Source organism: Zalophus californianus, chromosome 2, assembly GCF_009762305.2.
Source record: "Zalophus californianus isolate mZalCal1 chromosome 2, mZalCal1.pri.v2, whole genome shotgun sequence".
In the NCBI taxonomy this organism is placed as follows: Eukaryota; Metazoa; Chordata; class Mammalia; order Carnivora; family Otariidae; genus Zalophus; species Zalophus californianus.
In genome coordinates this window covers 166,616,282-166,642,262 of record NC_045596.1, presented here as the reverse complement: position 1 = coordinate 166,642,262, position 25,981 = coordinate 166,616,282, and the positions used below count along the sequence as shown (strand labels likewise).

Sequence of the window (25,981 nt, the reverse complement as noted above, 5' to 3'; positions counted from 1 at the left end):
GGCAGCTGCTTAACCAACTGAGCCACCCAGGCACCTGAACAGTTTGAAGTTTAAAGCGATCATGCAGGGGCGCCTGGGTGGCTCAGTCAGTTAAGCATCTGGCTTTTAATTTCAGCTCAGGTCATGATCTCAGAATCCTGGGATCCAGCCCCCCTGTCCAGCTCCTCCCTCAGTGCAGAGTCTGCTTGGGATTCTCTCCCTCTCCTCTGCCCCTTCCCCTGTTCATACTCTCTCTCTCTTTCTAAAATAAATAAATAAAATCTTTAAAAAAATTTAAAAATGAAGTTATCATGCAATGACAATGTACAAACTGAAGTAGATCAGAAAAAAAAACTTCATGCAAAGAATTTTTCAACAGAAAGCTGTTTAGCTGTAATGGAATTGGAGTCTTAAATTAAAGATTAGATTCCATGTTCTGAAACTTACAGGTTTGATGGCCTTAACATTTTTAATCTTTTTTTTAAATTCATATATGTATGAATACATATCTTACTTCAGAAGGTTAATGTGAGAATTAAATGAGATTAGTATATGAATACCACTCTCAAGGAAATTATTTCATGTGATTTTCAAATACATTTTCACATACATTTTATTTTTATTATAATTGTTCAGTAGTAGAACTTAATCATGATAAGTTCCAATTCTGCATGTCAAAATAGAGTTAATGAATTTTTTACTTACTCTCTTTTCAAAAATTGTTTCTTCAACCTGAAAATTTTTCTGTTACCATATATCGACTATAGCACTTTAATCACATGGAAATCTAAACCCCTGTATTGTGACTTCCAGTTTACAATGCAAAACATTATAACTATATTAATTTGAAGTATTTTAGCAAAGAAAATAATCAAGTGGATGCCTTCAATTTAATCACTTTTTTATATAGCAGGTAAGCATTCTTTCAATTACTTTTTACAGTTACTATTATAATATTTTTCACTATAAGCATGCAAATATGACATTTTTCTTTTTTTCTTTTTTTTTCTTCTTTCTTTCTTTGGCCATTACTTCTATGAAGTCTGATGCTTCTGGGTCAAAATTTTCCCCCAGACTATTTTCTCTGTCACTTAGTGGCCATTCACAAATTTGTATAAATTACAGGCTGGGCCACTGTTATACATATTTCATCTTGATTCTTTTTTCTACCAGTATGATTCCAGAAAAGAGTTTAATATTTCCTGGAAGTTGTGTGCAAGTATGTCAGAAGAGATGGAGAGGTGAGAACGACACAGGATTTAGCAGAAGCGTGGGAAAGGGAGGATCGGAATGTACAAAACAGCACAGGGAAAATACTGTGCTTTGGAAGTGACTACAGATCAGTATTATCTGACTTAATACAAAGGTAAATAAAAAGAGTCTTAAAAATTGAAATGATAAAACAAATATTCTTGATCATTTACCTGCTTCTCTGAATCTTCACTCTCATTTGACCTTATCTTCCATGGAACTGTAATATGCAATAATATTCCTTCAGAATCTGCAGTAGGAAAAAAATTTTTTTTTTCTTCTGCAACAGTCATCACAATCAAGCATGGGTTCTTAATCCTGAGTACATGATGGGGTGTCAAAATGTCAGTAAACTTATATAGATGTGCCCACTCTCCTTGGTGCACAGCTTTCACTAGATTTTCAGTGGCACATTGAAAACGGCAAAGAGCCAAACAAATAAATAAAAATTAGACATTACAGTTCTACAGGACCCTCTTGTTTGTGTCCAAAACCACATCAGGGCCAGTTGCCTTGGGACCCTGAGGAATAAATTGAGGGCAGTACTCACACCTCTAGAACCTCTGGCCTCGATGGGTTGACCCAGGAAGACTGGCTGCATTTCAGCTGCTAAGACCCTCTCAACCCTTGATGCGGAAAGTGGATGCCTTGGATAACATCCTCAGTCACCTACCCTGACCTGGGGGATGGGGGAGACGCAGAGGAAGGCATCAGCAGGGGATCCAGGAGTAGGGGCAGTAGGGGTCCCAAAGAAAAGGAAATTGCTCTCCTGGAAGAGCCCGTCCCTGCTTGGAGGCAAAAAGGGAAAGGAAGTCGAGGCCCCAGTGGTCTTACCCAGGCAGGCGTGCAGCCCTCCAAACTCAGAGAGCAGTGCAAAGAGAAGGAACATCGCTGTGCGGGAGCGCTACAAGCACAGCCAAGGCTGAAGGCCGTTGGGCAGCTCTGAGGCTCGTGGGCGGGAGTACTCAGGGAAGTCCCTCCTGCACGCTGGCCCCGCGGGTGAGCATTGTGCTTGCTATCAGCTCGCGCTGGCTCACCCTGAGGGCTCCAGAGTGGATCAGCGGCTTCCACAGGTCTAGGGAGAGGAAGCACCAGACACAAGCTTATCACTTTGCACACAACTGCTTTGTTCTGGCTAAGTTTACATTGGTTAAACCCTCCGATAGCGACAAAGGGGCAAATGAGCGGGATTTGCTTTTCTGGTGAAGTTCTTGGTAATTTCGATTCTCCATGTCATGGTTTTCTGGCGTGTTTTTTTAATTTGCTGTAATGGAGGAGAGAGCGGGAAATAGGAATGTTAACCACTCTTACAAGAAATTTTCTAAATGGTGCTCCTGCTGACTTATCTGTGCAAATAAGGAAAAACCAAGAATATTGAACTTGATCTTGGAGAAGGCAATCAAAACACTTTTCTTCAACTGTGTGCCTATTCTTACAGTATTAGATTGTAATCAGTTGAAAAAAGGGAAAGGAAACCTAGGTGTTTTGTTAACAGTTACTCTAAGCACTAGCAGGGAAGCTACAGAGGTGGGAAGGGCAGCAAGGCAAATAGGAAATATGTCCCAGGTGGACAAGAGCATGCAATTGTCTTTGAATGTTCTAAGAGAAATCTTAAACCATACATGTCCAAAACCTAACTCAACTTCTACCCACCTCTCATCTATACCTCCTTTTATCCCAGTACAGCTTATTGCAAGGATGAATTGTGTCAACAGTTGCAACAATAAACTCCAGTCAGGCTTAAAACTTGGACCTGCTAGTGGTACACTGGGATCCTCAGAAATTCTTATTAAAATAAGGCATGCCAGTGATCATAATGAACTAAAATAAGTTAGTGTCAATGAGGATGAGGGGAAGTTATGGTAGAATCATCCTGATATGTATTTTTTTTACCACACAATTCACCCACTAAAGTGTACAATTGAATGATTTTAGGATTTTTCATATATTGATGTGTACTATCACCACCCCTCACCCCCAGCTCTTTAGCCCCCTCCTAAACAACCCAGCCCTACACAATCACTGAACTGTGTCAGGTGTCAGGGTTTCATTCCTTTTTATGGCTGAACAATATTCATTGTGCATAAGTCATTATTCATACAATGTTTATCCATTTATCAGTTGATGGACATTTGGAAAAGGAATCTCTTGGTCTCTGTGGTGAGGTACTCCCACCCCTGAACCAGGAGCATCTTTGTTTATGATGGAGACTCTGTAGGTTTTCATTAGACTCCAGCTAGGGTGGTGGTTCCTTTATCCATCAATGCTTTGAGGTAGGTAGAAGTGCACTCATCTCAGTAAGAGGGAGATAGGAAGGAGGGCACTGAAGCAAGAAAATCTTACCCAGAAAAGCTCAGCCCAGTGACGAAGGAGAAAGTCTCCAAGTGTGTGTCAGAAATGTTCCCCAAAGGACAAAGATATACTCTAGATCTCAATTTACCTGAGGCCAAGGTAGTATTACCTGGAGACACAACAGTTATCTATGACCAGGAACTCAGTTCAAGCAATTCCCTGAAGACAGAATGATGTTAGTGACTATCTGAGGGTCCTGGGACTGGCCTTACCTAGCATCATTTCCTCTCAACATCCCAAAGCCTGGAATGGATAAGGCAGGGAACCATAAGTTATTGGAAAGGTGTGGACTGTGGGTGTCTTCTGAGAAGGGAGAAGTTAGCATGGCCCTGGGCATCTGAGGGTGGGCAGCAGCAGTGAACAATGGAATGCTTACAAGTTGGGATGTAAGAGCTTCCTTGGTTCAAAAGAGGCAATTTTCTTCATTTCCACCTAAAGGATCACAGCAGGTAGAAGAATCAATAGACACAAGCCTACATATTTTCACTCTCAGGATTTATTTTTGTTTGTGAAATTGAAAGCTTTAAGCCATAACAAAAGGAGAGATTAGCAGATTTTTTTTTTCAGTCTCAGAGCAGGGCAGTTAACAGTGAATGTCTTGGTAATAGTCTTTCTCCAACCTATGGCTTTTTGACATCATTTAGTCACTGTTGTAAAACAAATATAGAAAGAAGAAATGATAAATTTTAGTTGTTAATAAAAGCTATCTAATTTTGCTATGCAACTACAGATGTAACAAGTAATTAGTATATAGAACGCTGCTTAGAGTGTCACAGTCTATGCCTGTATTCCATGAAATTATTAAACCCAGCTTTCTTTTTCCTGAATTGTCTGTGACAGCCCCAGTAAAGGGAAATATTATAAAGTGGTATTCACATGCATTTCATTTACATAGTTTCAACAATTCACGTGGATAAAAGAAAATCACCAGCACGGAAACAGAGGAAAAGAACAATAAAAATATGTGAAGAAATAAATAATAACTATTAATTTGTCTATTCAAGCTGTCAATTCATTCTGTTGGTCACATTCAGAATTTATTCCGAAAACCATCTTTACTATTCCTGGTCAGAGGCACCGTCCCTTCCCTCCTGGATTACTGCAGTAACTTCCCCACTTCTACTCTTGCCATCATACAGACTAAATCAACAAACCAGCCTTTATTTTATTTATTTTTTTTAACAAACCAGCCTTTTAAAGTGGAAGTCATGTGCTTGAAACTTTAATTCTCCAGTGATTACCCCCTTTCAGTGAGAATAAAACACAGATGCCCCCCAAGACTTCCTACAGCCTCCAGGAGTTTTACTGTCTGACCTACTCACTACCACAGCCCTCTTGCTAACTCTGCTCCAGCTAAACGGACATCCTTTTTATTCATCAAACATTCCTGACTTATTTTTTCATTGGATCATTCATGTGCTTGGAACACTCCTGCCCAGATAGATGCATGGATACCTCTGACAGCTCTACCCCTGTGTCAGGGAAAGAGTTGATTTACAGCTGGAATGGAAAGACTCTATCTTTATCTCTGGGAAAGCCTGGATGCCTGGTTTCACTTTTTGCCCAGACAATGGCAGTGGGATTTGTAATGGGCTGTTTAAAATTTAAAATAAGGAACCTTGAGGCCTTGTGCATGAGGTGTCTCTGTGGTGCCCATTGCTTGCCTGCACTCTCTTTGCTGCACTGTATCCCTTACATTTAAATAAAAGCCTCCTGTGAGTTGACCCTGGGAAGTCAAGTACCTACTTTCAAACATCTAAACTGGGTAAATACTTGCACCTCCTCCAGCTCCTTGCTTACATATCCCTTGCTGAATAGGGCTCACTCATTCAATCATATTCAAAACCTCTATCCAGCTCCTTCCCCACCACCAACTCTCCCATTTACCCCTACTGAGAAATAAGACCATTTTACGTGGAGGCAAGTAGTTATAAATGTTTTCTTTGGTGGCAGATGGGAAACAGAGATCCATTGACTTAACTCTCCATCAAAGTAAAGTATGGAAGAATGGCAAATTAGTAATTGGATGAACTCTTGATTTCACTCATGGTTGAATTTTTACATCTACTCCCAGTGATAAGCCTAATATGTCAAATATTATGATTTCCTTATATATATGTCTTATAAATTTGAATATATACAGTTATATTCAGATATATATATATACAATATATAGATATGTATATTGAATATATACAGATGCCAACTTTATCCCACCTTATAACAAAGAATTTTCTTTCCACCCTGGAGGGACAGTGAATTTATCGTTTTGCCTGGCATCTAGTAGATCCTCAATACATGTAAATTCCATTTCCCATCACCAGATATATCAGGCTAGGTGCCAAAGTTGGAGAGTTTTTAAGAGTTAAACCCTGAAGTCTGATTGTCTCAAATGAAACTCCAGCTCAAAACTTACTAAAATTCTGTACACACAGGGAATTATTTAAATTCTTTATGTCTGTTTTCTCACTTTAGTATGAGAGTAACAATAACTATGGAGTCTTAGTGAGGAAGAAATGTAAATATCAGGAATCAATCTGTGTAAATCTACTAATAGGAACCTCAAGTGTGGGAGCAGGATGAATAATTGCTCATAAATATTTTAAGAACATATTTAAATTCTCTTCAATGTAATTTTTCATTACAAAAATGTTGCTTAATAAATATCTAGCTAATATTAGTTAATATTAACATTTCTAAATTAATATAAAAATTATCAAATGTTTTTAGTCTTTGTTTTAGTATATGATATTGATAAATAAGAATTAGTATGATGAAATGTGGAATAATAGCTTCCTTATAGTGAAGTATTATTAAAATTTTTTTAAAAAAACTATTTCATGAATTACATCATTTTAAATAATTTGACTCCTTCAATTCACCTTTAACTCTATGACATGGTGCTGTTACTATTGCTGTCTTCTGATATAAATCTGTATAAAAGAAATAGCATTACTTTTAGGGTTAGGGAACATGTATTCTTAAACAAAATCAAGAAAAGTAGAAAAACTAGACTTGTACTATTTACTCGATTCCCATGTACCGCTATCTACTTTGCTTCCTAAGCCCAATCAGCGATCATATATTCTAGCAGTTGGTCTTTTTCTAATGTTACTCTAGGTTTTAACAATGTGAAGCATTTTAAATTTCAAACTTAAATCCATCTAGTACTTTTCCCTATTTTGTCTACATGGAAGAGGAAATATTAATATAGTTGATAAAACTTCTCCAAAGTTAGGAAGATAATTTACAGGCAAATCTTCAAATTCTTAAATTATCATATTTCCAATTTTATTATTCTATCAAATAACCATGTAAATAACTATTTCACTTTCTTGAGGTCCCTAATGACTTCTCTAATCTTTCAGCTACATTATTACATGTTGTGGAATTTATATACCTCCATTTTTGTTTTCCTTCGGCTCCTATACATACTCAATTCCTGTTGAAGAAGAGTGTCATTGTTTCAGGTTCCTACTACATGGCAACAATTCCTTAGCCACAGATGATCAGATCAGGTTTGAACACCTAACTCGGAACTATAAATCCAGACAGAACACTGGCTGAATTTAGATACATTTACACAGCTATCTTCTTGTATCTCTTTTTTTTCTTTTTTTTTAATATTATGTTATGTTAATCACCATACATTACATCATAGTTTAAGATGTAGCGTTCCATGATTCATTGTTTGCGTATAACACACAGTGCTCATTTCAGTATGTGCCCTCTTTAATACCCCTCACCAGGGTAACCCATCCCCCGACCCCCCTCCCCTCTAGAACCCTCACTTTGTTGCTCAGAGTCCATAGTCTCTCATGGTTTGTCTCCCCCTACAATTTCCCCCCTTCATTTATCCCTTCTTGCTATCTTCTTCTTTTTTTAACATTTAATATATTACTTGTTTCAGAGGTACGGGTATGTGATTCAACAATCTTACACAATTCACAGCGCTCACCATAGCAGATACCCTACCCAATGTCTATCACCCAGCCACGCCATCCCTCCCACCCCCCACCACTCCAGCAACCCTCAGTTTATATCCTGAGATTAAGAATTCTTCATATCAGTGAGGTCATATGATACATGTCTTTCTCTGAATGACTTATTTTGCTCAGCATAATACCCTCAGGTCCATCCACGTTGTTGCAAATGGCAAGATCTCATTCCTTTTGATGGCTGCATAATATTCTATTGTATATGTATACCACCCCTCCTTTATCCATGCATCTGTCGATGGACATCTTGGTTCCTTCCATAGTTTTGCTATTGTGGACATTGCTGCTATAAACATCAGGGTGCACGTACCCCTTCGGATCCTTACATTTCTATCTTTGGGGTAAATACCCAGTAGTGCAATCCCTGGATCATATGGTAGCTCTATTTTCAACTTTTTGAGGAACGTCCATACTGTTTTCTGGAGTGGCTGCACCAGCTTGCATTCCCACCAAAAATGTAGGAGGGTTCCGCTTTCTGCATCCCTGTCAACATTTATCATTTCCTGAGTTGTTGATTTTAGCCATTCTGACTGGTGGGAGGTGATATCTCATTGAGGTTTTGATTTGGATTTCCCTGATGCCGAGTGATGCTGTGCACTTTTTGATATATCTGTTGGCCATTTGGATGTCTTTGGAAAAATGTTCATGTCTTCTGCCCATTTCTTGATTGGATCATTTGTTCTTTGGGTGGTGTTTAAGAAGTTCTTTATAAATTTTGGATACTAGCCCTTTATCTGATATGTCATTTGCAAATATCTTCTCCCATTCTGTCGGCTGTCTTTTGGTTTTGTTGACTGTTTTTCTTTTGCTGTGCAAAAGCTTCTTGTCTTGATGAAGTTCCAATAGTTCATTTTTGCCCTTGCTTCCCTTGCCTTTGGCAATGGTTCTAGGAAGAAGTTGCTGCGGCTGAGGTCGAAGAGGTTGCTGCCTGTGTTCTCATTTAGGATGTTGATGGACTCCTGTCTCACATTGAGGTCTTTCAACCATTTTGAGTCTATTTTTGTGTGTGGTGTAAGGAAATGGTCCAGTTTCATTCTTCTGCATGTGGCTGTCCAATTTTCCCAACAGCATTTGTTGAAGAGACTGTCTTTTTTCCATTGGACATTCTTTCCTGCTTTGTCGAAGATTAGTTGACCATAGAGTTGAGGGTCCATTTCTGGGCTCTCAATTCTGTTCCATTGATCTATGTGTCTGTTTTTGTGCCAGTACCATACTGTCTTGATGATTACAGCTTTGTAATAGAGCTTGAAGTCCAGATTTGCGACGCCACCAGTTTGCTTTTCTTTTTCAACATTCCTCTGGCTATTCAGGGTCTTTTCTGGTTCCATACAAATTTTAGGATTATTTGTTCCATTTCTTTGAAAAAAGTGGATGGTATTTTGATGGGGATTGCATTGAATGTGTAGATTGCTCTAGGTAGTTTTGACATCTTCACAATATTTGTCCTTCCAATCCATGAGCATGGAACGTTTTTCCATTTCTTTTTGTCTTCCTCAATTTCTTTCATGAGTATTTTATAGTTTTCTGAGTACAGATTCTTTGCCTCTTTGGTGGAATGTATTCCAAGGTATCTTATGGTTTTGGGTGCAATTGTAAATGGAATCGACTCCTTAATTTCTCTTTCTTCTGTGTTCTTGTTGCTGTATAGGAATGCCACTGATTTCTGTGCATTGATTTTCTATCCTGCCACTTTACTAAATTCTTGTATGAGTTCTAGCAGTTTTAGGGTGGAGTCCTTTGGGTTTTCCATATAAAATAACATATCATCTGCAAAGAGTGAGAATTTGACTTCTTATTTGTCGATTTGGATGCCTTTTATTTCTTTTTGTTGTCTGATTATTGTGGCTAGGACTTCTAATACTATGTTGAATAGCAGTGGTGATAGTGGACATCCCTGTCATGTTCCTGACCTTAGGGGAAAGCTCTCAGTTTTTCCCCATTGAGAATGATATTCGCTGTGGGTTTTTCATAGATGGCTTTTATGATATTGAGGTATGTACCTTCTATCCCTATACTCTGAAGTGTTTTGATCCAGAAAGGATGCTGCACTTTGTCAAATACTTTTTCTGCATCTATTGAGAGGATCATATGGTTCTTGTTCTTTCTTTTATTCATGTATTGTATCACATTGATTGATTTGTGGATGTTGAACCAACCTTGCAGCCCAGGGATAAATCCCACTTGGTCGTGTGAATAATCCTTTTAATATACTGTTGGATCCTATTGGCTAGTATTTTGGTGAGAATTTTTGCATCTATGTTCATCAAGGATATTGGTCTGTAATTCTCCTTTTTGATGCGGTCTTTGTCTGGTTTGGGGATCAAGGTAATGGTGGCCTCATAAAATGAGTTTGGGAGTTTTCCTTCCATTTCTATTTTTTGGAACAGTTTCAGAAGAATAGGTATTAATTCTTCTTTAAATGTTTGGTAGAATTCCCCTGAAAAGCCATCAGCCCTGGACTTTTGTTTTTTGGGAGATTTTTGATGACTGCTTCAATATCCTTAATGGTTATTATAGGTCTGGTCAGGTTTTCTATATTTCTTCCTGCTTCAGTTTTGGCAGTTGATACATCTCTAGGAATGCATCTATTTCTTCCAGATTATCTAATTTGCTAGTATATAGTTGTTCATAATTATGTTCTTATAATTGTTTGTATTACTTTGGTGTTGATGTGATCTCTCCTCTTTCATTCATGATTTTAGTTATTTGGGTCATTTCTCTTTTCTTTTTGATAAATCTGGCCAAGGATTTATCAGTCTTGTTAATTTTTTCAAAAACCAGCTCCTAGTCTCGTTGACCCATTCTACTGTTCTTTTGGTTTCTATGTCATTGATTTCTGCTCTGATCTTTATTATTTCTCTTCTCCTGCTGGGTTTAGGCTTTATTTGCTGTTCTTTCTCCAGCTCCTTTAGGTGTAGGGTTAGGTTGTGTATTTGAGATCTTTCTTGTTTCTTGAGAAAGGCTTGTATTGCTATATACTTTCCTCTTAGGACTCACTTTGCTGCATCCCAAAGATTTTGAACAGTTGTGTTTTCCTTTTCATTGGTTTCCATGAATTTTTTTAATTCTTCTTTAATTTCCTGGTTCACCCATTCGTTCTGTAGTAGGATGCTCTTTAGCCTGCATGTATTTGAGTTCTTTCTGACTTTCCTCTTTTGACTGAGTTCTAGTTTCAAAGCATTGTGTTCTGAACATATGTAGGGAATGATCCCAATCTTTTGGTACTGGTTGAGACCTGATTTGTGACCTAGGATGTGATCTATTCTGGAGAATATTCCATGGGCATTTGAGAAGACTTTGTATTCCGTTGCTTTGGGATGGATGTTCTGAATATATCTGTGAACTCCTTGTGGTCCGGTATGTCATTTCAAGTCTTCATTTCCTTGTTGATCTTTTGCCTAGATGATCTGTCCATTTCAGTGAAGGGGGTGTTAAAGTCCCCCACTATTGTTGTATTTTTGTTGATGTGTTTCTTTGCTTTTGTTGTTAACTGGCTTATATAATTGGGTGCTCCCATGTTAGGGACATAGATATTTACAATTGTTAGATCTTCTTTTTGGGATAGACCCTTTTAGTAGGATATAGTGTCCTTCCTCATCTCTTATTATAGTCTTTGCTTTAAAATCTAATTTGTCTGATATAAGGATTGCTACCCCAGCTTTCTTTTGGTGTCCATTAGCATGGTAAATGGTTTTTCACCCCCTCACTTTCAAGCTGGGGGTGTCTTTGGTGTAAAATGAGTCTCTTGCAGACAGCGTATTCATGGGTCTTCTTCGTCTTATTTCTTTATCCAATCTGATAACCTGTGTCTTTTGATTGGCGCATGTAGCCCATTTACATTCAAGGTAACTATTGAAAGATATGAATTTAGTGCCAGTGTATTGCCTGTAAGGTGACTCTTACTGTATATTGTCTATGCTCTGTCCTGGTCTATGTTACTTTTAGGCTTTCTCTTTGCTTAGAGGACCAATTTCAATATTTCTTGTAGGGCTGGTTTTGTGTTTGCAAATTCCTTTAGTTTTTGTGTGTCCTGGAAGCTTTTTATGTCTCCTTCTATTTTCGATGACAGCCTAGCTGGATATAGTATTCTTGGCTGCATATTTTTCTCATTTACTGCTCTTAATATATCATGCCAGTTCTTTCTGGCCTGCCAGGTCTCTGTGGATAGGTCTGTTGCCAATCTAATGTTTCTACCATTGTAAGCCACAGATTTCTTCTGAGCTGGTTTTGGGATTTTCTCGTTGTCTCTGAGACTCGTAAGTTTTACTATTAGATGTCAGGGTGTTGACCTATTTTTTTTTATTTGAGAGGGGTTCTCTGTGCCTCCTGGATTTTGATGCCTGTTCCTTCCTCAAATTAAGGAAGTTCTCTGCTATAATTTGCTCCAATATATCTTCTGCCCCTCTATTTCTTCTTCTTCCGGGATCCCAATTATTCTAATACTGTTTCATCTTATGATACCACTTATCTCTCAAATTCTGCACTCGTGATCCAGTAGTTGTTTATCTCTCTTTTTTTCAGCTTCTTTATTTCCCATCATTTGGTATCTATATCACTAATCCTCTCTTCTGCCTCACTTATCCTAGCAGTTAGAGCCTCGATTTTTTATTGCACCTCATTAATAGCCTTTTTGATTTTGACTTGGTTAGATTTTAGTTCTTTTATTTCTCCAGAAAGGGTTTCTCTAATATCTTCTATGTTTTTTTCAAGCCCAGCTAGTATCTTTAAAATCATCATTCTGAACTCTAGTTCCACATCTTACTAATGTCCATATTGATTAGGTCCCTGGCAGTCAGTATTGCCTCTTCTTTTTTTTGAGGTGAGTTTTTCCATCTTTTCATTTTGTCCAGAGGAAAATAGATGAATGTGAGAACAAAATGCTAACAAGGTAACAACAACCCCAGAAAACCAGACACTAAACAAATCAGAAGAGATCTGAAACGGGGGGAAAAGAAAGGGAAAGAAAGAAAAAAGAAAAAGAAAGACTAAAAAAAAGAAAAAGAAAAAAACAGAACATGATCAAATATGATCAGTCTGGTGCATAGATCAGTGCCACACCCTAGATTTTGGACGTATTTTTGTCTTTTAGAAGAAATTAACTCCCAAGATTTTAAAGAAAAAAACACTTATTTATATACAAAAATAAGGGTAAATACGATGAAGGGATGGAATATGACTGTAGAGATGAAAATTATAAAATTTTATAAAAGGAATTGATAAGAAGTTGTTTGAATAAAGAAAGAAGGGTATTTTAAAAAACAGGGGAGTATGTTATCAGGCAGATGACTAGAAGAAAGCCATACACTGGAGATTTAGGGTATATTTTGGTCTGTTAGAAGAAACTGTGTCCCAAAATTTTAAAGAGAGAACAACTTTAATATATACCAAAAATAAGGTTAACTACTCTGAAGGAATATAATATGACTCTAAAAATGAAAAATAAAAAAGATTTTTTAAAAAAGATTGATAAGATGTTGGTTGAGAAAGGGAAAAAGAAAAATTCAAAAAAAAAAGAAAAAGAAAGTTAAAAAAACTTAAGTTTGAAAGACTAAAGAATCATGGGAAAAAAGCCATGAATTCTATGTGCTGTACTCCCCTAGCGCTGGAGTTCTGCCATTCTCATTGATGGTAAACTTGATCTTGGCTGGCTGTTCTTGCTGATCTTCTGGGGGAGGGGCCTGTTGCCGTGGTTCCCAAATGTCTTTGCTGGAGGCAGAATTGCCCTGCCCTTGCTGGGTCCAGGCTAAATAATCTGCTCGGGTTTGCTCTTGGAAGCTTTTGTTCCCTGCAAGCTTTCTGTACAGCTTTGGAGGACTAGAGTGAAAATGGTGGCCTCCCAATTTCCCCCCCAGCAGAGCCGAGAACTTGGGGCTCCACTCCTCAGTGAGACCCCAGAGAAAAGCAGTCAATCACTCCTCTCTCTCTGGTCTCCAGCCGCACTCCGTGCTCACCTGGCCTGTGACCGAGCATTTCTATCTCTGGCATGCGACCCTGTGTGGAGTCTCCAAACCCAGCCAGTCCCTGCGGTGTGCTCCTGTGCCACTCCTCCCGGGGGAGGAAGGGGAGTCTCCCCAGATCTGCCACTTGTTGGGTCACTGCTTCCAGAAAGTGGTCACTTTTCTGTTCAGAGAGTTGCTGCTATTCTTTTCTTCAATCTCCTGTTGAGTTCATAGGTGTTCAGAATGGTTTGATCCCTGTCTACTGAATTCCTGGGACCAGACAAAGTTTAGGTCTCCTACTCCTCCCTCTTGTATCTCTTGAAAATGTGAACTAAGAAGCATTGGCTTTGGACAGATTATTTGCATTTTATTTGATAATGAATCTAGAAAGGATTGATATAGGTATGCTGGACTATGTGCAAGCAGAGCAGTCATTTTGAAGAGAATTGATAGTTAAGAAGAGATGATTTCATTCATAAAGCCCTTGGGTGATGGAAAGAATACCTATTTCCTGAATATCTAATTCATTACCATCGCTTTGGAATTCAGCTCTACGTAATTACTTACTCTTGTGGCCCTAAAACCACTTATTGTTGATCCAAAACTTAGGCTGTTGTGACTAGATTTTGTTATTTAGGATCAGTGATCCCTTAGTATAACATTTCTTCCAAAAGTCAGGTTTGTTTCTAGCAACTATTCAGATTTTTCCAGGATGTCTTAAGTAAGAGCAGTGGAAGACTTATGCCAGACATCATTCAATTAAATAAATTATAATGATTATTTAAATGTCTGTACAAACTATGCTGACTTTAATTGGTTGCTACTAACTTGTTGAGAAATAAACTAACTTGAAAAATAGAGATGTTGATGGAAATTTTATATTATTTTATCTCCATCTACACAAGTAAGAAACAGACATTTTCCTTTAGCATGGAACAAGATCCACTTATTTATCTTTACTTCTGCATTCTCATTTTCCTAAATATTCACTAAGCAAAATTATGGTTTGTATTGCTGTTATGGTAAAGAAAACAGCTGTGTTTAAGTGAAATAATTCAAACACAGAAAGACAACTACCATATATTCTCGCTTATATGTGAAATCTAAAACTAAACAAACAAACTGATAAATACAGAGAACAGACTGGTGGTTGCCAGAGATGAGGGTACAGAGTGGGCAAAATGAGTGAAGGGGGTCAAAAGCTACAAACTCCCTGTTATAAAATAAATAAGTCATGGGTATATAATATACAGCATGATAACATAGCTAATAATATAGTATTGCATATTTGAAACTTGCTAAGAGAGTAGATCTTAAAAGTCAGCATCAGAAGAAAAAAAATATTTGTAACTATGTATGGTGCTTATTTTGTAATATATAAAAAATATTGAATCATTATGTTGTACACCTGAAACTAATATCATGTCATATGTAAATTATATTTAATTAAAATAAAAAACCTAATCAAGCTCTGCTCTACCAAAAAATAAAAATAGCTGTACAAGTACCTTACTTCTAATTTTAGAAACACATGAACAATATTAAGTGTAAAATTGTCTGTGTTCTGTGTTCTTTCTTTTGTATCTTATTTTCTTTTTATATTTTCTTCACCTTCTACATATTCTATTCACAAAATTTGCTTCTCTATCTTTACTAATCTCCTTGGCACAACTGAATGTCAATGGAAGGAAAGTGGGGTTCCTTGAGAAGTAACAATTGCTCCTGCAGCAATTATAGCCAACATGGCTTTCTGTTTGAAAGGTCCTATGAATTTACTAAGTATCTTCAGTTGTTTCTGACCTATAAGAACATAAAGGATACCTAACTGATTGAAATTTAGAAACAATTTGGTATATACTAAGACTCAATATTTCTAAATATTAACACACTCCATCCAAGAATCCCTACTTGCAACATTCTGAATTACATTTGAAATCTTCCTATAATGCATTTTAATATTAAATATAAATAATAATAAGCTTACTTACCCTCCAGTTGCTGTTCCCTCACGGTTCCCAAGTCTTATTTTATTGCATTTAAAAGCAATGATGGCGGTTAAAACAAGGAGAGGTAGAAAAATGTAGAAACCAAACAAGAGGCTATTTTTTTGAGAAGGAGGCTGTCGTTTTATACGCAGGTACTTCTCTTGAGCTGAAAACATGAGAGTACCTTTTAACTTTTTCAAGAATTATAATCAAAGCATATTAGCAATTTGAAATATAAAAGTTAGGGATTCAGATAATACAGTAAGAGAAGAAATAAACAAATTTAAAAGCATTTTCCTGTATTCTGTGACTATTCCCCAAAGTCAATTGTATGTATGTATGTATATCTATATCACTGACATACATTTATTTTTAATCTTTTATATGTATATTTAATCTTTGTTATGTGCTTTATTAAATATATTTATTCTATTACATTCCCTTCTATGAGCTATGTAGAATACATTAAATGGATATTCTTATCTAATATTTCTTCCATTAAAAAAAGTAAAGCAAAAAGAAGTGTTTTAAAACTAATTTAATAAAAAATTACTGACATAACTGATGACTACTTTTAAAAACAATGTTTGTAAACTAGGTTAAATTTCCATATTATCCGTATAAGTTGATAGTATTCTAATTTTGACTATATTAATTAGAAAAATAAATATTCCTCTAGGTGTTATAAAGACATTACAGAAAATTAGAAAAAACTATAAAACATTGTTCCAATTAAACCAAATAAACCAGACAACTAAATACATAAAACCCTAAATTAAGCTATCAGAATTACCACCAAAACAATTATGATGATACTAAATGCAAATGAATTTAGTATCTCCCAAAAAAAGACAAAAATTCTGTAACTTTAAAACATAGACAGAATCCAATTATATATTGATAAAAAGTGATTTACCTAAAAGAAAGTGACTCAGGATGTTACATGTATTATAGGAAATAAATTGACAAATATATGCAAAATATTAAAATTAAGCAAATATATAGTGGGTTTAGGCTATGGTAGAACTCAATACTTTTAAAGTTGTCCTTTCCTGCCTCATCCATCAGGAAAGGTCAACTCTCCATCAATTCACCTTAACTAAAAATTATATCATATTGGAAGTGAAGCTTCTTTCTCATGTGCTTAATTACTCCAAAGGCTGATTAAAGAAATTGGACCTAATCATTATTGGATTAATTGGGCAATATATTTTTTATTAAATAGTGCTTAACTAGCTCTCATAATAAAATATATAATAGGACAAAATACATGAAAGAAATAGTTTCTAGAAAGCAATAAAAAATGCAAAGCTTTTTTTATTGGAAAGAAACATGATATCGATTATATAAAAATCCAATATTACCCATCACAATTTACTGATCTCAGCACAGAGAATTGGGAGTCCTAGGGAAAGTACAGAATTCCCACTGAGTTAAGGAGGCAGAGGAAAGTGTTCACAATGGTTGTAATGGCTAGAATCTTCAGGGTGCACCACTGAAGGGAAAGGGAAATGTATATAAACACACACAATGAGACAACCTAAGGCTAATTCAGCAGCAGCTCTTACTGGGTTGAGAGTGGAAAGGAGAGACCAGAGTTGGAGTAGTGCTGAACAAAGGGCCTCAAGGAGATCCCAATTTATCCACATCCTCACTAACACATGTTGCTTGTACTTTTTATTATGATTATTTTAAAGAATGTGAAGCAGTATCTCATTGTTTTTGACCTGCATTTTCCCAAGTTGTTCAACATCTTTTCATAGGCTTATTGGCCATTTTTGCATTTTTTATGGAGATGTATATATTTAAATATCTTCCCATTTTTAATTGAGTAGTCTTTTTTTATTATGAACTGGTAAGTATTGCTTACATATTTTTCCATATGTGATATATGATTTTCAAATATTTTCTCTCATTCAGTAGTTTGTCTTCTTAGTCGTATCATTTGCTCTGCAGCAGTCAGTTCTTAATTTCAATGAAGTTCAATCAATCTATTGTTTCTTTCTTCACTTATGCTTTAGTGTTTTCTAAAACATAGCCTATGCCAAGGTCCCAAAAATTTAGTTATGTGTGTTGTGTTTTATAAGTTTAACTCTTACATTTAGATCTATGATCCATTTTCTGCTAATTTTTTATGAATGTTGTGATGTAGCAATCTAACTTCTTTCTTTTGCATGTGGTTATCTATTTATCCCATTTGTTGAAAAGACCATTCTTTCCTCCCATTGAATTGCCTTGGTATCCTTGTCAAAAATCCATGGCTATAAGCATGAAGTTTTATTTCTGGACTCTATTCTATTCCATTGAACTGATGTTTATCCTTATCCTTAAGACAGTACTACACCATCTTGATTATTTTACCTTTGTATTATGTTTTAGAATTAAGAAGCATGTTCCCAGTTTTAAGGTTTCTTGGAAACTGTTTTCAAGATTGTTTTTATCATTCCATGTACCTTGAATTTCTCTATGACTTTTAGGATTGGCTTGTCAATTTCTGTAAAAAAAATACTGCTTGGGTTTGTTAAGAATTGTGTTGAATTTGTAGATCTATTTGGGAAGTACTTCTGTAATGAACAATATTGAGACTTCTACTACATGAGCATGACATGGTTCTTTCAGTCAATACTGTATTTTTAGTTTTCCATGTTTATCTTACACATCCTTCACAAAATTATTTATAAATATTATGTTATTTTCGGTAATATCATAAAGGGATTTTTTTCCTAATTCAATTTTTTATTGTGGTAAAATACACAATAGGTAAAGTTTATCATTTTCAACACTTTTAAGTGCACATCATTACCATGATCAGACACCAGAATTTTTTTACCCCCCAAATTGAACTCCTTAAATGTTAATTTACCATTTCCAATCCCCACCCAAACTCTGACAACTACCCTTCTATTTTTTTTCATAAATTTTACTATTCTAAGTACCTCATAAAAGCAGAATTATCCAATATTTGTTCTGTTGTGGCTGCCTTATTTTAATTAGTATAAGGTCTTTACATTCCATCCATGTTGTAGCATGTGTCAAAATTTCATTCCTTTTTAAAGCTGAATAACAGTCCATTATATGTATATACCACATTTTGTTTCTTCATTTATCTGTTGATGGACATTTGAATGTTTGTACTTTTTAGCTATTGTAAATAATGCTGTTACAAGCATGGGTGTACAAATACCTGTTTAAATCCATGCTTCCAATACTACTGAGTATATACTTAGATGTGGAATTTCAGGATATGGTAATTTTATATATATATATATATATATATATTTTGAAGATTTTATTTATTTATTTGAGAGAGAGAGAGAATGAGAGATAGAGAACACGAGAGGGAAGAGGGTCAGAGGGAGAAGCAGACCCCCCGCTGAGCAGGGAGCCCGATGCGGGACTCGATCCCAGGACTCCAGGATCACGACCTGAGCCAAAGGCAGTCGCTTAACCAACTGAGACACCCAGGCGCCCTAGTGGTTTCATAAGGAACCACCATACTATTTTCCAAAGAGGTTGCATCATTTTACATTCCCACTAGCAATGCACTAGGGTTACAATTTCTCCACATCCTTATCAGCACTTGATATTTTTGAATTTTTTCATAATAGCCATATCCTAATAGGTATGAATTGGAATCTCATAGTTCTGACTTGCAATTTCTTAACAATTAATGATGTTGAACATCTTTTCATGTGTTTATTGGTCATCTGTGTATCTTCATTGGAGAAATGTCTATTAAAGTCCTTTGCCCATTTTTTAATTAGGCTGTTTCTTTGGTGTTGAGTTGTAACAATTCTTTACATATTCTGGATATTAATCCTTCCTCAGATATAATATTTACAAACATTGGGTTATATTTTTGTTGATAGTGTCTTTTGATGAACAACAGTTACTAATTATGATGAATTCCAATTTATCTATTTTTTTCCTCTGTTGCCTGTGCTTTGGTGTCATATCCAAGAAATCATTGCCAAATTCAATGTAATAAAAACTTCCTATGTTTTCTTCTAAAAATTTTATAGTTGTAGCTCTTAGATTTAAATCTTTGATCCATTTGAAGTTAATTTTTGTATATGATATAAGGGTCCAACCTCATGCTTTTGCATGTTGATATCCTATTATCCCAATACCATTTGTTGAAAAGACAATTCTTTCTCTCATTGAATGATCATGGCAACCATATTGGTTTGTTTCTTGGCTCCCTATTTTATTTCACTGAAAAACTTTTGGTTTTCCTTTGTGGTTACCCAAAATAATGTATTAACTTTCAAGAAGGTACAAAAGAGCCCCGGAATCAACTTTTGTCTTTTTTATTTTAGCTTCTATTGACCATGACTGAGAATTCAGAAATTTTATTTTACTACCCATAATGATAAAGCAAAGAATATCGATGGAGAAAGACATTTTACAATTTTTAATCAGATAAATGCAAAAAAAAAAAAAGAAAGAGAACTCTGGACTGTAATGGTGATATTGAAACTGATCATACAAATGAAATCTCATAGTGTGAGTCTTCAGATGCTATCATAATTTTTCTGCAACTCAAGAATCAATGAGCAAACAGAATATTTCTAATGATAAAAAAGAAATATAATATGCTCATCCAGTTAGTCATACTTTGTCATGCAATATTTTGTCTCAAATATCTAGAATATTCTGTATTGTAAAGAAGATCTAGGATAGTATCCTCTCATCTTTTTTATAACATTTGGACATGAACATTTATTTGATATGGTTCACAAGTGGACAAATATGCATGCAAAGTTGGGAAGGAGTTAGATGGTGTAGAAGCAATAAATATTAAGATTAATCATTTTGATTGATGTTTATAAGTATAAAAATATGTTCTACGTGTACAACATAATTTACAATTGCTCTAAAGAAAAGGAAATAACAGAATATGAAATAAAACATGTACAGTATCTGGATAGAGTTAAGATGGCAGAGGAATAGGGAACCCTATTTTCATCTGGTCCCTGGTATTCAGCTAAACAGTCATCAAATCAGGGGCTCCTGGGTGGCTCAGTTGGTTGGGTGACTGCTTTTGGCTTAGGTCATGATCCTGGAGTCCCAGGATCAAGTCCTGCATTGGGCTCCCTGCTCAGCAGGGAGACTGCTTCTCCCTCTGGCCCTCCCCCCTCTCATTCTCTCTCTCTCTCTCATTCTCTCTCAAATGGAAAAATAAAATCTTTAAAAAAAATAAAGTCATCAAATCATTCTGAACACTTTCAAAATCAACGGGATATCTGAGAAAAGAATTGCTGCAGTTCTACAAATAGAAATCTACCACTTTTTGCAAGGTAGGAGGTGTGGAGACATGAACCAGGGAGATATATTGGAAGATAAACTGCAGGGGGTGGGGAGGGAGGGATACAGCTTAAGGAAGCTAAGAAATATTATAAGAAGCAGAGTACAAAATCAGAATTTTAGAAGTCAGCTCTTGTGGGAGACATCCCTGCCTGAAAGGCTCAGGTGGTGAAGCAGAACAGAATCCCAAATGGGACAGCATGGTCTCAGGATCCCCAGGACCACAAAAAGAACAGGGGTGCCTGAATGTAGCAAAGTTCTCCAGTGTCAGAGCAGGGAAGCCAAATGCAAACAGCAAGACTAGGCACCAGCTTTCTGCTCAATGTTGCCATAAGCCATGAACCACGGTATGCTGGGGCAACTGCTCTCTGAGCAGGGGCCCAGCAAAAGGTAGAAGAACAGCAAGACCCCTCACCCTTCCCCGGGAGGAATGGCATGGGTCCACACCACAGGAGTCTATAAAGTATAGGGACTCAAACAGGGTAGGATGCCTAAGATAAAAATGCTTGGTCACCAGCTGAGTGAACACAGAGTTCCGGTGGAAACTAGGGAGACAAGAATGATTGACTGCTTTTCTGCGAGGGCTCACTAAAGAGTGGGGGAAGCGAATTTTCAGCTCAGGGGCTAGAGATCAGGGCATCACTATCTTCATCCCCCCATCGGTGCTAAAAACCTTCAGAGAGCAAACCAGGGCTACATGGTGCAACCAGAGCTACTTACACTGAGCCCGCCCCCTGGCAAAGGGGGTGCAATTCCCCCAGGCAAAAGTGCCTAAGAACCAGTGCAACAAACCCCTCCCCAAGAAGACCAGCAGTAACATCCAACTAATACCAAGTTTACTGATCATAGAGAAATGCAAAACATCAGCTCCTGGTGAAAACAGTATATAGCGTTTGTGTTTTTCATTATTCTTTAGACTTTCAGTTTTATTTTTTTTTCTTTTCGGCTATTTTCTTATTTTATCAATTCTTTTTTAAATCTTTTTAAATTTTTATTGTTACATTTATGTTATATATATATATATTAACTTTTTGGTTTCCTTTCATTGTATTGTTATATTTTTGTATCTATATAACTTTTTCTTTCTTTCCAATTGCGGGATCAATTTCTTCTAACAAACAGATGAAAATATAGCCAGGATCTAGTTTATTGTTGTGTTCTGTTCTACTTCTTGAATTTTTCTCATTTTTTTCTTCTTTTTGATTTCTATTTTCTTCTCATATGTTTAGTGTGTATTTTTCTGGTGTTGTTTTTGCTATTTTTGTATTTTCTCTATCATTCATCTAATTTTTTCTGGACATAATGGTGAGACAGAAAAACTCACCCCAAAAGAAAGAACAGGAGGGAGTACTCACTGGCAGAGATTTAATCAATATGGATATAAGTAAGATGTCAGAATGAGAATTCAAAACAATGATTATAAAGATATTAGCTAGGCTTCAAAAAGGAGAGAAGACACTAGAGAATCTCTAATGGAGAAATAAAAAAGCTAATATCTAAAAAGGCGGAAATCAAAAAAGGTATTATTGAGAGGTGATAAAAAATAGAAGCTCTAACTGCTACAATAAATGAGGCAGAAGAGAAAGTCAGTATATAGAAAACAAAATACTGAAGAATGAGAAAGCTGAGAAAAAGAGACATAAACAACCAGTAGATCACAAAGGGAAGATTCAAGAGATCAGCAATAACATAAAGCAAAACAATATTAGAATAATTGGAGTCCTAGAGAAAGAGGAAAGGGGGGGGTGTAGAAAGTATATTGCAGCAAATTATAGCTGAGACCTTCTCTAATCTGGGGAAAGAAACAGGCATACAAATTCAGGAGACACAGAGAATCCCCCTCAAAATCAATAAAAATAGGTCAATGACTTGACATGTTATAGCAAAGCTTGCAAATTTCCGAGATAAAGAGAAAATCCTAAAAGCAGCTCTGGACAAGAGGTCCTTAACCTACAGGGTTAGAAACATAAGACTGGGACCAGCCCTGTCCACTGAGACCTGGCAGGCCAGAAAGGACTGGCATGATATATTCAAGGTGCCAAGAATACTTTATCCAGCAAGGCTGTCATCTGGAAGAGAAGGAAAGATAAAGAGTGTCCAGGGCAAACAGAAACTAAAAATTTGTGATCACTGAAGCAGCCCTGCAAGAAATATTAAAGGGGATCCTTTGAGCAAAGAGAGAGCCAAAAAGAAACAAAGACTAGAAAGGGACAGAGACAATCTACAGGAATAGTGACTTTACAGGTAATACGATAACACTAAATTCATATCTTTCAATAATTACTCTGAAGGTATTTGGACTAAATGCTCCAATCAAAAGACACAGATATCAGATTAGATAAACAAGACCCATCATATAAAGCTGTCTACAAGCGATTCGTTTTAGACCCAAAGACACCTCCAGAATGAAAGTGAGGGGGTGGAGAACAATTTATCACACTAATGGACATAAAAAGAAAGCAGGGGTAGCCATCCTTATATCAAAAAAAGTAGATTTTAAACCAAAAACTGTAATAAGAGATGAGGAAGGACACCGTATCATAAGAAAAGGGTCTATCCAACAAGAGGGTCCAACAACTGTAAATATTTATGTCTCTAACCTGGGAGCAGCCAATTACATAAAGCAATTAATAACAAAATTAAAGAAACACATTGAAAATAATACAATAATAAAGTATAGGAGAATTTGGTGGAAGAGGAGCCACCCTGGGCCTCCTCAACCCAGAAGTGCGCCTGGGACCATGGCTGCTTACTCCTACCCTGGGGCCCCCACCTGGGGCTGGAAGTGAGGTGCTGCCAGACCAAAACTTCTTGTGGAACATTTTCCAGAGGCACATGGACTCCATTTAATCCAGTGACTGTCAGGTCAATCATATCTATGTTTGATAGAACAAGGCTGGCATACACATCAGCAAGTTCACTGGTATCTGGAAGTACATCACAGACTGGCAGAACATCTTCCACACCTATGACAGGGGCAACTCTGGGATGACTGACAAGAATGAGCTCAAGGAAGCACTCTTAGGCTTTGGGTACTGGCTCTCTGACCAGTTTCATGACATCCTCATTTGCAAGTTTGACAGACAAGGACAGGGGCATATCACATTTGATGACTTCATCCAGAGCATCATCTTGCAGAGGTTGACCAATACATTCAGGCCTTACCATATGGATCAGGACGTCTGGATTCAGGTGTCATATAAACAGTATCTGTCCATGGTCTTCAGCATCATATAACACTGGCCTTTGCAAATAGCAACATGACTTACAGAAGGAAGTATAAAAATGTCAAATCTCCCTTTAAATAAATGGGACACAGATGCACCTAGATACTGTCCTCCTTCCTTCAGATTTTATATAATGAACATTTGAGGACCTGACTGTACATATGTGTATACACTGATAAGGTTTTTTGCAAATGTAACAATAAGTATAATCATTATTTACATACAGACATTTGATCTGAGACTGTTCAATTGTACCATGAGGTAAGATATGATAATGTTTTAGGTATCCTGCATGCAAAAAATTCATCACGTGCATTTTTAGATAGCTCCAGTTCTATAGTGGAAATATTTTTATTAGCCAGTAGGAATTTACAAATAATACAGAAGTTGCATAGAGGCTTTTAAGTGCCTTACATTTTTAAAACGGGGTTTGTTGCATTTGTTTGAATATCCAACATAAGCAATAAAGCAAATGTGCCCCCTGTTCCGCCCCCCAAAAAAAGTGTAGGAGAATTTAACACCCCACTCATAGCAATGTACAGATCATCTAAGCAGAACATTAACAAGGAAACAAGGGCTTTGAATGACACAGCAGACCAGAAGGACGTCACAGATATATATTAGGATGAAGTGCTAAAGCAACAGAACACATTCTTCTCAAGTGCACGTGGAACATTCTTCAGAATAAATCACATACTGGGTCACAAATCAGGTCTCAATTGATACCAAAAGACTGGGGTTATTCCCTGCATATTTTCAGACCACAGTGCTTTAAAACTTGAACTGAATCACAATAGAAAATTTGGAAGGAAAACAAATACATGACGGTTAAAAAAATCTTACTAAAGAATGAATGGTCAACCAGGAAATTAAAGAATTTAAAAAAATACATGGAAACAAATGAAAATGAAAACTGGACAGTTCAGAACCTCTGGAATGCAGCAAAGGCAGTCCAAGGAGGGAGTATATGGTTATACATGGCTTTCTCAAGAAATAAGAAAAATCTCAAATACACAACCAAAACTTACTCCTCAAGGAGATGGAAAAAGAACAGCAAATAGAGAGGAGAAAGAAAAAATAAAGAAGGAGAAGGAGGAGCAGGAGAAGAGAAATAATAAAGATTAGAGCAGAAGTCCCTGATATAGAAATCAGAAGAACAGTAGACCAGATCAACAAAACTAGGAGCTGGTTTGTTGAAAGAATTAATAAGATAAATAAACCCCTAGCTAGATTTTCAAAAAGAAAAGAGAAAGGTCCCAAATAAATAAAATCATGAATGAAAGAGGAGAGATCACAAAGAACACTGAAAAAGTATAAATAATTATAAGAGAATATTATGAGCAATTATAAGCTAACAAATTAGGCAAACTGGAAGAAATGGATGCATTCCTAGAAACATAAACTACTGAAAATGAAACAGGAAGAAATAAAAAACCTGAACAGACCCATAATCAGCAAAGAAATTGAATCAATAATAAAAAATCTCCCAACAAACAAGACTCCCAGACCATATGATCTCCCAGCAGAATTCTACCAAATTTAAAGAAGAATACTTATTCCTCCGAAACTCTTCCAAAAAATAGAAATGTAAGGAAAACTTCCAAACTCATTCTATGAGGCCAGCATTACTTGGATCTCAAAACCAGACAAAGACCCCACAAAAAAAGAAAATTACAAACCAATATCCCTGATGAACATGGATGCAAAAATTCTCAACAAGATATTAGCCAATAGGATCCAACAGTACATTAAAAGCATTATTCACCAAAACCAGGTGGGATTTATTCCTGGGAGGCAAGGATGTTTCAACATCCACAAATCAACAATGTGAGACATCATGTTAATAAAAGAAAGGACAAGAACCATATAATCCTCTCAATAGATGCAGAAAAAGCATTTGAAAAAGACAGCATCCTTTCTTGATTAAAAACAGCAACAACAAC

The 25,981-nt window shown here is 36.4% G+C and overlaps 2 protein-coding genes and 1 pseudogene across 9 annotated transcripts in view; 1 reads left to right on the top strand and 2 right to left on the bottom strand.

The window, feature by feature from the left end:
- ADAM18 (ADAM metallopeptidase domain 18) overlaps window positions 1-2,161 on the bottom strand; it is a 191,827-nt gene extending 189,666 nt beyond the window's left edge. For 5 of the 6 annotated variants that reach the window (XR_003520893.2, XM_027599516.1, XM_027599514.2 and 2 more), the window contains exons 1-2: window positions 2,065-2,161; window positions 1,404-1,480 (exon numbers count right to left, since the gene is read on the bottom strand). Coding sequence is in view for 5 of the 6 variants with exons in the window: in XM_027599516.1 (XP_027455317.1) it covers window positions 1,404-1,480; window positions 2,065-2,119 (132 nt within the window). In the remaining variant the exon portion in view is untranslated. Of the gene's footprint in view, window positions 1-1,403; window positions 1,481-1,782; window positions 1,910-2,064 lie in introns of all 6 variants that reach the window. The other variant, XM_027599512.2, reaches the window with a different exon arrangement.
- Window positions 2,162-4,060: 1,899 nt separating this feature from the next.
- The window catches only part of LOC113924922 (A disintegrin and metallopeptidase domain 3-like), a 161,183-nt gene continuing 139,262 nt past the window's right edge, over window positions 4,061-25,981 (bottom strand). For 2 of the 3 annotated variants that reach the window (XM_027599276.2, XM_027599278.2), the window contains 3 exons: window positions 15,508-15,670; window positions 6,465-6,515; window positions 4,061-4,229 (listed from right to left, as the gene is read on the bottom strand). In XM_027599276.2, coding sequence (XP_027455077.2) covers window positions 6,473-6,515; window positions 15,508-15,670 — 206 coding nt within the window. In that variant the 3' untranslated portion in view covers window positions 4,061-4,229; window positions 6,465-6,472. The remainder of the gene's footprint in view (window positions 4,230-6,464; window positions 6,516-15,507; window positions 15,671-25,981) is intronic. The other variant, XM_027599277.2, reaches the window with a different exon arrangement.
- Window positions 23,553-24,048, top strand: LOC113924923 (annotated as a pseudogene).